This window comes from Acipenser ruthenus, chromosome 1, assembly GCF_902713425.1.
Source record: "Acipenser ruthenus chromosome 1, fAciRut3.2 maternal haplotype, whole genome shotgun sequence".
NCBI lineage: Eukaryota > Metazoa > Chordata > Actinopteri > Acipenseriformes > Acipenseridae > Acipenser > Acipenser ruthenus.
In genome coordinates this window covers 84,020,071-84,033,742 of record NC_081189.1, presented here as the reverse complement: position 1 = coordinate 84,033,742, position 13,672 = coordinate 84,020,071, and the positions used below count along the sequence as shown (strand labels likewise).

At 42.4% G+C, this 13,672-nt stretch overlaps 1 protein-coding gene across 2 annotated transcripts in view; it reads right to left on the bottom strand.

Moving 5' to 3' along the window:
- Positions 1 to 13,672, bottom strand: part of LOC117421526 (follistatin-related protein 5-like) — a 239,073-nt gene that overhangs the window by 13,418 nt on the left and 211,983 nt on the right. For both annotated transcript variants that reach the window (XM_034036037.3, XM_059031278.1), the window contains one exon: positions 13,150 to 13,274. In XM_034036037.3, coding sequence (XP_033891928.3) covers positions 13,150 to 13,274 — 125 coding nt within the window. The remainder of the gene's footprint in view (positions 1 to 13,149; positions 13,275 to 13,672) is intronic.

The following is a 13,672-nucleotide window of genomic DNA, read 5'->3' as shown; positions in this document are numbered from 1 at the left end:
TATTTGCAATAAACCGGCGCAAGCAAGCGTCTTCATCATTTCACCTCATCTGTTCTGTCCTGTGTTATTCATTTCCTGGATCTGACGGCACCACCAGCCGTGTGACAACCCGTCATACAGTAAGAGAAATAAGTCGCCAAAGTAAGGTAAAAATGACCTCCTTTTTTGCAGATTTTTGCAGACACCAGACAATTTTATCTATTATTATTAATATTATTATTATTATTATTATTATTATTATTATTATTATTATTATTATTTATTTCTTAGCAGACGCCCTTACCCAGGGCGACTATCCATGCATATGTATATTACAAGACATCCGACTTTAATGACAATTAACTTGTTTTGTCAATATGGAAATATACTAGGGAACGTACTTATTGTGACATCTATATCATTTATATTAAATTATTTATTTCTGTTTTAAAATTGAACATTTGCCTGCAAACATTTTGTTTTTGTTTTTACATAATATAAATAAATATAAAAATGGTCTGGCATGCGTGGGATTTGAAGCTATGACCTTCAGTTTGCAAGCATGTTGTGTTATACTGTCATCAGTGCTACACGATTAGTTGAGAAAACAAGCACTATTTTGAAAGACGAAGTCAGCCAGCTGAGAATTCTCGGTAGATTTTTTGAGATCATCATCATCATCATCATCATCATCATCATCATCATCATCATCATCATCATCATCATCATCATCACTCTGAGATTTTGATCTTGATCTCTGAAAAATGTTGGTTTTCCTGTCACTGTAACGCTCATTGTGGTCCCTACTGGCGCAAGGAAGTACGGTTCCTCTCGAGATACTGGTTGATGAGAATAATTTGTGGTCCCCACTGGACAAAAAGGAATGTTAATTTCTGAGAATTAGCTATATGCTGAAGGATAGCCATATATTTGGTAAAAGTAAAACACAAATAAATAAATACATTAATAAATATTGAAATACATTAATACATAAATAAATACATAGACATTTCTTTCTTTATCTATCTTGATATTTATTTATTTATTTTTCATTATCAGATGTAAACACTGCCATTGAACACTGAGGATACGGGGATCATAGTGAGGATCATAAGTATGGGGTACTGACGTTCATCAGTACGGGTTACAGAGATCATAGTGAGGATCATGAGTACGGGGTACTGTGGTTCGTCAGTACAGGGTACGGAGATCATGGTGGGGTAGAGAGGTCTCCCCATTGAGCGCTGAACTAAATACGTATGTGTTGTAAGGATATGAAGTAGCTGGAATACTTATATTGCGAAACTAAGTAGGATGACATAGGGTAAGCCGATAGTGTAACTATCCACACCAGGTGGAACTGATAAGGAGTAACTGAACCATAAACTCCAGTTAAAGCTAATAAGTGCACATACAAAAGTGTAAATTTATTATCTAAAGAAACAAAACCAGTCATTAAAGTGCATGTCCAGAGAAGGAGTGCTTTTTGCTTTCTTAGAATAATATTGGAGCAATATATTGGTAAAAAAAAATAAGTAGAGACAACAGAGTAGCAAAATGGTTGAATGAGTACATGATAGAGAAAAATTAAAGGGAAAGATGGAGAAAGACGGTTAGTGAAGTAATCCGAGTCATGAAGAGCAGAGAGAATGGTTTGTGAAATAAAAGAAAGCCCAGTTGGAACAGGCATGTGTAATGATGGTGTGTAGAGGTAGAGTATTGCGTAAGGCTTACTCAAGAGTTTTGCGTGTGTGTGTCTAAGTGTAGTTTTGTTTTGTATGGTGTTGGGCATGTTGTCTGGGGGGAAAAGGGAGTCTGATCAACTCCAGGATGTCAAAAGACAAAAATGAGAATAACGAGAACATGGAGCATAGATTATGTGGCAAAACATGGTAAAAAGGGAGTCTATGTGCAGAATAGCAGTGAACCTGTTATCACAATAGGACAGCAATGCATAGACAGAAACGAGAAAGAAAAAAAAAAAGTTAAACAAGCTAATTGTGTGAGAGCCATGTTACAGACTGTGGAGGAGTTACAAACGAGATATGATTTTACAAAGGAAAATTGTAAGCAATTGTCTTTTGGGAATAAAAGTTTGAGAGGGCAAGTCAAGCAGTTAGAAACAATTACAAGTACTACTTTGGTTGAAAGGCAATTGTCTGCCACACAGCAATTGGAAATACGTAAGGAAAACGCAACACAAAGACAAAGAAAAAGATAATTCATTCGGAATCAAGTTTGAAAAATGTACAGATAGCCTATTAAGGAGCTATGGAGTGTCAGGCTGTGCAGGGTCTGTGCCTCGCTGCCTTGCAGATTCAAAGAAAAAGAGCATGACCTTATTTGGGCATAAGAATGCTTTGTTCCTTAGAAAGGAATCTAGCTAGTTACAACTGCCAATTAATAAAATTACTTCTTAGGATATTTTAAGTGTAAAACCAAGGGAATTTGAATAATGTTTAAATTATGTTAGAAGCAATGGCAAGATAAGGGGAAAATAGCTGTTTTCTGTTAAGAGTGCTTAGCTGAACTAGGAGAAAGGGGGGTGAGATCAGCAAAGACAGAGAGAGCGAGCGAGAGAGAGCGAGCGAGAGAGAGCGAGCGAGCGAGAGAGAGAGAGAGAGAGAATGTGAAGGTTGCTGTTACACAGAATGTGTTGGAATAAACTTTTAGAAAGAAAAAAAATGTTTTTGGAGATCTGTACATCTGAAACACTATGAAAAGTAATTATGCGTAAAGGTAATTCTGTTTAAAACAATTAAGGAAAAATGTTTTATCGACGTATACTGGTAATATTGTAATGATTATGAGTGAAGTCAGACATGGTTTTATTCTGATGTTGTTGCATAAATTAGGATAGTAAGTTTTAAATTACAAATTAGCATCTGTTACAATATGAACCGCGGATTGAAAAATTAAAAATGACGAAGGTAGCATTTCAGGCATGGATGTAATAGGAACAAGAGGTTACATAATCGATCTCAGAGCTAGAATGAGCTTCAAAGATTTAAACTCTGCAGCAACAGAGTGAGTCGGGTGCATCAGCTGAAAGACAGAAGCAGCATCAGAGCTACTATGATGTGGTTTAGAATATACGCGTTGGTGTCAGATCCCTTGGTACATTAGGATACAATATGTTTTATGTTTATCACAATACATTTTTTTGGAGCTTCTTGTGAGTTTGCTTTTTCAGTATCGGCATACACAGGACAGGTGATGATAACTAGATTAATGTGATGATTAAACCATAAATAAGATTGGAAATGAAATAGGAGTGTTGGTGCGAGGGATTGACAGGGCAGTACAGAACAGATGCTGACTTAATGGCAATACCAGGGCGGTAAGCCAAAGGGTGGCCAAAGCGGGCCAAGCATTGCTGTAATTGTAGAGGACATGCAAAAGGAACTTGCTGGGCTGAGGGAGGTGATGCTGAAGGAAAAGGACCCCAGCAACAGTGTGAAATGCTAGTGGATACTGGGGCCAGTGTGTCTATAACTGATGCATAAGTTCCTCTTACTACTGACTGTGATTATTGAAGCCGTTGTAGGAGGAACGCAAGTTGCATATAAAACAAAACCGGTGCAGCTGAAAATTGGAGAACTATGTAATTCAGTAGAATTAAAATGCATGAACAAAGTATTTAAGGATTGGATATCATGTCTAAATTAGGATTGATCATTGAAAAAGGAGCACATAGTGTGGTTTTGGTAGGTCAGATGAAAATTGTGGAAGGCGCAGGCGACTAGCGCCTCTAAAGTTGTTCATGTAAGTGAGTTGAGTCCGGAAGTACAATGGGTAGCTGAAAAGTATCCGCATGTATGGGCGTGCCACAGGAAAGACTGTGGGAAGGCTAGCAGTATGGAAATCACAGTAGAAGGAGAACCACACCCCCCAACGTCATTATCCCGTCAAAGCTGAAGCAGTTGAAGTGAGAGAGTGTAACTCCCTGTGGCAAAGTGCCCCGCCCCTGTGTGCATTTGTGTGTTGTGTGTATGTTGCGTGTGTAAATGTTGGTGTATAGTCATTGGTACACGGGATATAAACGGGTCTGTGTTTCACGTGTATTTAAATAGTGTATATTTGTATTTAGGCACGGGATTGCACATCACGCACGTGCATTTAAAATATAATATGTGAACACGGGGTTTCACGTAATGAATTCACGTGCTGGGATTCAAGTGAGTAATTAATTAGTAATTGAATCCCAGCACAACAGTATATATAGATGCACGTTTCTTGCACTAGGGGTTGGGTGTTCGGAAGAGGAGAACGGGTGAGAGAGAGAGAGGAGTAATTAAAAGCGAAAGATCGTAAATATAAGTGTTTGTTCTCACCGTGTTTGTTTGTCTCCGTGCACCGTTTGTTAAGTGTCAGTCGTTTTGTCTGTGTGTTTATTTTGGCGTCAAGTGCCGTGTCCTGTTTTGTATTCCGTTGTTTAAACCTTTTATTTTGTTATTAAACGCTGAGTGCAGCCATTGCACTCAGCTCATCACAACCACCGTCTCTTTGTTTGAATTCCTGTCTGGTCTGACGCCACCCACTCTGGCCGTCTTTGTGACACGTGGTGTCATCGTGGGATAGCCGCGCCTCCAAGCGTCAGACCAGGAGGGGTTTTGTTTTAAAAAAAAAAAAAAAAAAAAAAAAAAAAAAGGATTACAAATATTGTTTTTGGGGGAAAAAAAAAAGAAAAAAAGAGAGTCAATGGCAGAAGACGCCATCAAACTGCGGGGCTGGTTCCTGGAGAATGCTGGGCTGGAGGCCCAGTCTCTGCCCATGGTCGTCCGGGCTCTGTGGATGATGGACTGTGAGAGATGGGAGGCATATCAGGAGGAACACACCCCAAACACCTTGGAGGAAGGTGTGGAGTTTGTCCTCAGCTACCTGGAGGCAACCATAAATGGAACAGCAGCCCAGGTAGCAGGACCACCAGCAGAGGAGTACCTGCTGTCCCCATCTCCACCAGCAGAGGGTGAGTACCTGCTGTCCCCATCTCCACCAGCAGAGGGTGAATGCCTGCTGGTTTTGCCTCCACAGCCCGAGCGGGAGGAGCCTGAGCGTCCACAGCCCGAGCGGGAGGAGCCTGAGCGTCCACAGCCCAAATGGGAGGAGCCTGAGCGTCCACAGCCCAAACGGGAGGAGCCTGAGCGTCCACAGCCCAAACGGGAGGAGCCTGAGCGTCCACAGCCCAAGCGGAAGGAGCCCGAACGTCCTACGCCTGAGTGGGAGGAGCCCGAACGTCCTACGCCTGAGTGGGAGGAGCCCGAACGTCCTACGCCTGAGTGGGAGGAGCCCGAACGTCCTACGCCTGAGTGGGAGGAGCCCGAACGTCCTACGCCTGAGTGGGAGGAGCCCGAACGTCCTACGCCTGAGTGGGGGGAGCCCGAACGTCCACAGCCCAAGAGGGGGGAGTCGGTGCGTCCACAGCCCAAAAGGGAGGAGTCGGTGCGTCCACAGCCCAAAAGGGAGGAGTCGGTGCGTCCACAGCCCAAAAGGGAGGAGTCGGTGCGTCCACAGCCCAAAAGGGAGGAGTCGGTGCGTCCACAGCCCAAAGGGAGGCAAGTCGGGGCTTCCACAGCTCTGGGACCCAAGCCACCAGCAGAGGGGAAATGCCTGCTGGTTCAGCCCCAAGAGCCGGAAGGGGAGGGGTTACAGGCTCAACCCCCTGAAAATTTTTGGGGGGGAGAAGGGCAGGATGCTGGTGTCCCCCAGCAGCCTCTCGCTATGCTGCTGAAGGCAGCACGGCGTGCACATGCCCAGCCGCCACAGCAGAGGGAGCCAGCACCGCCAGGAGCAGAGGAGCTGGAGCTGCCTCTGCCTCCACCACCTCCAGGAGCAGAGGAGCAGGAGCTGCCTCTGCCTCCGCCACCACCACCGCCAGGAGCAGAGGAGCTGGAGCTGCCTCTGCCTCCACCACCTCCAGGAGCAGAGGAGCAGGAGCTGCCTCTGCCTCCGCCACCACCACCGCAAGGAGCAGAGGAGCAGGAGCTGCCTCTGCCTCCACCACCGCCCGGAGCAGAGGAGCAGGAGCTGCCTCTGCTGCCCGTACCTCCGCAGGGAGTACGGTGGCCGGAGCCCCAGAAAGGGGAGCTGCCGGCCACGAAGGGGGAGGAGGTCTGGAGACCACCAACCCCAGCAGCAGTTTCGCTGCCGGAGATCGTGGGGGAGGTCCGGAGACCTGCTCCCATTGCAGCTTTTTCGCTGCAGGAGTTCTTGTGGCCGGAGCCCCACAGGAGGGAGCTGCCGGCTACGAAGAAGGGGGAGGTCGGGGGACCACCTGCCCCCGCAGCTTTTTCGCTGCAGGACGGGACCAACAGGCTGTCAGCCGTGCCACTACCGGCAGGGGTGCTGACAGCATGGCCAGCCATGGGCCCACTGAAGCCTCCCTTCCCAGCCCGAGACTTTGTCCTGGACTGCTGGGTTTTTAAGGGGGGAGGTGGCCGTTGAGGCCATGTGTGCTGCGCACAAGGGGGGGTATATGTGGCAAAGTGCCCCGCCCCTGTGTGCATTTGTGTGTTGTGTGTATGTTGCGTGTGTAAATGTTGGTGTATAGTCATTGGTACACGGGATATAAACGGGTCTGTGTTTCACGTGTATTTAAATAGTGTATATTTGTATTTAGGCACGGGATTGCACATCACGCACGTGCATTTAAAATATAATATGTGAACACGGGGTTTCACGTAATGAATTCACGTGCTGGGATTCAAGTGAGTAATTAATTAGTAATTGAATCCCAGCACAACAGTATATATAGATGCACGTTTCTTGCACTAGGGGTTGGGTGTTCGGAAGAGGAGAACGGGTGAGAGAGAGAGAGGAGTAATTAAAAGCGAAAGATCGTAAATATAAGTGTTTGTTCTCACCGTGTTTGTTTGTCTCCGTGCACCGTTTGTTAAGTGTCAGTCGTTTTGTCTGTGTGTTTATTTTGGCGTCAAGTGCCGTGTCCTGTTTTGTATTCCGTTGTTTAAACCTTTTATTTTGTTATTAAACGCTGAGTGCAGCCATTGCACTCAGCTCATCACAACCACCGTCTCTTTGTTTGAATTCCTGTCTGGTCTGACGCCACCCACTCTGGCCGTCTTTGTGACACTCCCCTACCAGTGTTTGTATATAAAAGGGAGACCGAGGACAATCGGTTCACAAGACCCAGACTAAACTGTATAAACAATAATGTAATATGTGTTGTCTCATTACAGGAGAAGCAGCGAGGGACAGAGGTATACTTAACTAATCATTTTTCTCCACCAGAGTGAGCTCCAACAACTGCCAGGCCGACCCAGAGGTGGAACCCATCCCACAATGGATAGGTATGACTAGGCAATATCCTCGGGAAGCAAACTGCACACATGTCCCTCTCACCTCACAAGTAGAAGCTGACTCTGTGTATGCTGTTAATCATATGTTACACTTTATGAGACTAAAATACCTTCAGTGCCAGGGAGGGAATGTCCTGCGGGACTGAAATGATACGATCATACGGTGGTTCCCACAGACATATGGTCTGGAGGATCCGTATGGGGTGTGGCACCTAGGCATGTGGCAGCTTAATCGGACTAAGAAGTGCAGAGTGAATCATGATTTGTCCTGAGGATAGTGAGGGACCCAAGGGTGGGGTCTAGTGAGGGCAACTTTTTCACAGGGAAAACAAATGTCCTCTGTGTTCACGTATACATGCTTATCCATCACACGGTCTGATTGAAATTGGGGAACCTCTGGGTTTATTAGAAAACGTTATCTGATATCGGGTTCAGGTTTATGTCAATTTATTTAGTCTACCTTTTTTACTCTGTGTCAACTGTTTATGGGTCAGGTTAATGACGCCATTAAACGATATGTCCTACAAAGTAAGGTCACCCCGGACGGAAAAACCGGAGGTAGACAACGGTGTGAAATCTTATCTAAAGTTGCTGGATGGTTTGGAGCGGCTAATTCTGCTACAAATACATTGAATAATGAGTTTCAACATCAATATGATGACAGCGCACATATGTATGCAGCTAAAGGGTTAGCAGAAGCTGCTATGGCTATACACAGCAATGCTGAAGCTATAAATATAACGTTAGGATCTAAGTGTTATTAATTGTGTTTAAGAATGATAATGTTACTCAGCAATGTAAACCAATTTGAAAGGTATATTACTGATTTACTCTCCGGACGACTACCAGTGAATCATAGAGCTCAATTACGGGCAAACACTGAAGGTGGCTTAGGGATAGAATGGGCTGCTGAAGTATGGGACGCTGTACTCACCCGTCCATTCCGGGGCCCTTATGACACCACAAACTTACAACCGAGGGCAATGATAGCTGTCCAACATTTAGCAATGCAACAAGGTAATCATGTATATATGCTAGCCACTGTATGTTGGGTGGGTAATAATTAATGATATTATTGTATGTACTTGTGATGGGAAACTTAACACTATACTAATTTGCAATTGCTTGCTATTGTTCGGCCTCTTAAAGGCTTTAAGCAGGTTGTGCAGCAGAACCGTACTCACTGGTGTATTACTTCTGATCACACTCACCTTTCCATACAACATAGGCAATATTCCACCAATATCTCATATTGCATAGGTTCTAACACCTTATATGTGGACTGACTCTTGATCACTCAGCCCTCCTCTAGACGATACAGAAGATGAAAACTGCTCTGGACAAGGCTCAACACGAAGCAATGATGGCTGAGGTACACGCTGATATGGCGCCAAGATTATCAGATCACGTGCCTCTTCCTCAGGATGGGGTTTTGGACCAGGGGCAAAGGTTGAGTTGCCTCCTTGGGGTCCCTTGTCACCCTTGTTCTGGTGTTCTTTCTCTACTGTCTAATGTGCTGCACCCTCTGTCTATCAACTCACTCAACGGATGGTCAGGGCTGTGAAGAATGCACTGCTCTAAATTGAATAAGTGGAAAGACGCTCACTGTCATATGCTGGTAAACTGACAGGGGGCGCAGAAGGTCTCAAGTTACCTGCCCAAATATACAGTGCCAGGTTTCTGAGATCATGCTTAAAAAGGCTTATTCAAGGGGGTTCTCAAGTGGCGCATCCAGTAAAGGCACTCCATGTGGAGTGCAGGATGCACTCTATAGTCTGGACGTCGCGAGTTTGAGTCCAGGCTATTCCTTTGCCAACCAAGGACGGGAGCTTCCAGGGGGCGGCGCTCAATTGGCCGAGCGCCGCCCGGGGGGAAGGAGGGCTAGGTCGGCCAGGGTGTCCTCGGCTCACCACGCACCAGCTGGTGCCTTTGCTGCGCGGCTGGGAAATTATAACAGCATCTTGGTGGCTTACCAGAACTGTTTATTAAAGTCTTTCACAGAGTCACAGACTTGAAGAACTGCAGCTGGTGAATAAAAACCTGCTCTGTATATTTAAATTCAACGGGCAGGCAGTGGGTAGGAACTAGGGATGGGAATTTTAAACGTTTAAACTCTAAAGAAGAGGTCAAACGTTTAATAATATGCTACACATAACCGGTCACATGACAAATGTCACCAAATGCATATTTTGTTAAGCATTAATTTTAGTAATTTATCATCAGTAGTTCGTCACGTATCAGACTGCTCTAGTGCCACAGTAAGGGCGGATATTATAAAATGGAAGGGGGTTGGCAATTGCCTCCAAGTAGCTTTTCTAATTGGTGCAACAGAAAGATTGACACTGGGGCGGATTTTATTCTCGGTCAATCTGGCGCTTCATTGGTGCACCGTATTGTTTATGCCTGTAGTAGGCGTGGTATGGTATCAATTCCACAGCGGGGTTAAATAACGTGAGTGACCAGCGTTTCTTTCTGAGTTGGTTCTATATTTAAAATGGCATCTCTGAACAAAAGAAGCCACGTTTGGAAGTATTTTGAGGAACGGATGAGAAAACCGTGGTATCTAAATAATTATGCCAAACAAAATTGCCGTATCACAAAAAAACAAGTTCAGTGCTTCACAGTTTGAAATGAAAACATTCACAATTATTGTGGATGGAGTTTGCTATAGATTTGGCCGAACATTGGACATGATCACATTATCCCCTGAGAACAGTGCGTGTGAATCGTGAATGCAGCAGTTTTGAAATCAATGTAAGATTATCCCAATACTGTGCCGACCCATATTATTATTATTATTATTTATTTCTTATTACAATCGTAAGCAAAAAACCATAAAACAATAACAGCGAGGCTGGAAAAACTTAAAGAAAATCGTGCTGCAGTTGTTCATACAAAACTTTCAAAGGGAGAAAAAGTTGCAATTACCACAGACTCGTGGACCCCATTCCCCAATCTTCCCATAGGTGGCTTTTTTCACTTGAAATTGTTCTGTAAGCTTTTGGACTGAACGGCCGTTTGTTTAGTACAGTTTTTATTTGTATGTTGAACTACTGCACTAAAGTAAAGGACCACTGAGACACAGTTCAAACAGGTAGGCCAGGCATCTCTTTTTACAATTTAATGTAAACTTGTGTGGATACGTGAATTTGAATACTTTATGTTATTTAGTAATACTTGACCATATACAATGAACTGCACAAGACAAACATTATATTAATTACTTAATATATTACTTGATTGTGTGTTAATTTAAAATATGACTTGTGGCAATGTTTGGGAGGTTTATGTACACTAGTACAGACAGTATGTAGAGGAGAGTGGCGTTTGATTCGAGTACTCGGAAATTGTAATGCTCAAGTACTCGTCTCGAGCAACAATAGATCTCAAAAACCCCACCGCTGCTATCAAAGACGGTAAACTTTTAAATCTCGGGGGCAAACTTTTGAAATCTCTGGGGCAAACGTCACAGTGCTCTTTAAAATTCCAAAATATTGTGCTATTCTATCCCTGGTAATTACCTTTTCCAGAAGTGAAAGTATTTCAACTTTTTTTCAATTGAAAACTTGCCGTCACTTTTGCGCTGTACAGTGGGTGATGTTTGTCTCTGTTAATTTTTTTTTATTTTTTATTTTTTAAACCATATAATTTGGGGCAAAGTTACTTATAACAAAAAAAATAAATAAATAAAAACTACAAAAAAAAACGTAAGAGGTTCCTGTTTTGTTGTTGTTAAATGAACCTTTAAGAAACACACTATTCTAAAAACATTATACTATCTGAATGTGTTCAATATGTATATAGTATAAAGTTATATCTTCACTAACAACTTTAATTACAACCATAAATATAAACATTTCAATATATACTTTGATGTGTAGGTGTTTTTTTTTTATTTATTTATTTATTTTACTTTGTAGTTAAGTCTTTGCAATGTTAAAATGTTATTTGCTTATTTAGGGGTTATTTGCTTAGAAAATACTACCCAAGACTGTCAGTATCAGAATGTAACATAAAGTGTGTGTGTATGTAGATATGGTTTAAACGCTGACATTACAAAGAGTTTAAACGATAATAAAAAATCACCAAAAGCATATCCCAAGTAGGAAGCTGGATGATTCCATTACTCCAGGACACACTTTTGTAATGCTGCAGCGCTCTCATCGGGCGCGTGAGTCTACTAAGGAACTGGTGCGTCTGATGCCAAAGAGGCCGCCTCCAGTACGTAGACAGGCACAAAACTGGAAACCTAGGTTCCAGCAGCCTCAAGGAACGGCACAGTCGGCGCCTGCTAAAGCCAGAGGGGGGTTTCACAACCAACCCATGGCTGCGCAAAGGGGGAATGATGACATTTTGAGTGTCAACAGTCTCTTTTATGCCATTGGGGTCGGGGCGCGACTGTCTCACTGGCACTTCGTGCAGATTTGGAATATTTATTCAGGTTAGACAGTATCAAAGGATTAATACCCATGAAGTAATGGTTATATTTCAGGAGCCAGGGTTATGATAATAAACTAAAGTTTTTTTCACATTTCCAATGTGTTTTTGTTTCAGATATCACTTGTTTTTTTCACTTAATGGATAATAACACACACACACACATTACGGGAATAGCAAAATTGTTCAACCTATATTGAGGCACAGTCACAGACTTTCTTTACTGACTTACTTTCCACTGCCACATGACCTACTGCTTGTGAAGCCAATGCAGCAGAGGGTGGTGCAGTAATTATTGAATTCACCATGAAGCTACCAAACCACAGAGGACAGAGGCAAACTAATCCCATCTGGTTTTCTCTGCCAAGAATGGAACCATAATTTGACACTTCAGTGGCTGGGCATGTACTAGGTGAGCCACTCAGGACCCCATTAAATCATAAAATGATGGCTTCCATTATTCAGCAAAATGCTCACCTTCGATGACCAGCCAGAATATCTCAAATACACGTGAATGACACCTTTATTAATAAGCTTGCTGTCTTAAGATGCTACAAATATCTCTTTGGTGATTGGTTAAATCAGTTTTCCCTTGAGCAAGGTACTTTACCTAGATTGCTCCAGTTAAAAACTCAACTGTATAAATGGGTAATTGTATGTAAAAAATAATGTGTAAAAAAATAATGTAATTGTATGTAAAAATAATGTGATATCTTGTAACAATTGTAAGTCGCCCTGGATAAGGGCGTCTGCTAAGAAATAAATAATAATAATATAAATTGCTTTGTCAATTTCTGTCTGTCAGGATTACTATTGAGAAATCACAAAGCTTCCCATGATTCCCATACATTATATATGATATTTTTTTTAAAGAAAACCTATAATCCTAATTTGTTTGGACAAACAACCTAAACACAAAAAGATAAATAAAATATCAATACAAAAACAACAGGTAAATTCACTGTTATATCGCTTGCTGTTGCACTGTATTCATACATAATTGATGGGCATTTGGTGGTAAAAAAACACCCAAATTATCCAACAAAAATAAATCTAGTTTTAGTATGATTGCATTGCTTGGAAACACATGTTATTGCCTAAGGCTAAAGAAATGATAATAATCAACATTGTTGTTTGGGGGGGAGGCTCAAGTAACAAGCATACTCAATAGATGCATCATATCAACTTTCAAACATGTTATTAACATGTGAACTAAATATAAACATAATTATTTTTATACATGTTGTTCAGTTAATTCATCAAAATGCTTGACAACTGGCTTTAGGGAAACATACAATATATATTATAACTAAAACATTGGAGGCTAACTTCCTCTTTATCACAGTTTTTCAGTAAACATTAGCAGGGCTGGGAATTGAAGGTATATACTGTAGTGCCCTCTACCACTCACACTTACCTGATGTGATTAATGATGAGGGTTGTGGCTGGAATAAAAAAATCATCCACCTTGTCAAACTGCTTGCCAACTGGCTGGGTATGGATGGTGTGGTGGGACGCACTCCCACTGGCCTGGTTTATCACCTAAATAGGAAGGGGAAAAGCAATGCAATACACATAAAAAGCAACTATTTTTAAGCACGACCAAGTCAAAACGCAAATGTAATGATTCCAACAGTATAAAGCTGATAAGTCTTTCCTGCAACCATTTTGTTCCTTGCTTATTTTATACCATTAAAAATGTTGTATTACTCAGAAAATGTGCTTTGCCTTTGCCTCTAAAAAGCAGGCCAATACTGTATTTAGAATGTATATACAATCATTTCTTGGTGCATCCTTACTATGGACTCATCATGAGACATGGTACTAAGCAGCTGGGATAGTTCTCATTTAGTGGGCTGCCTGTCAATGCACACATTCAGCAGAGTGCATCATTGAAATGGCTTGCATTCCCCACACTAAACAAAGATACAATTCCTTGC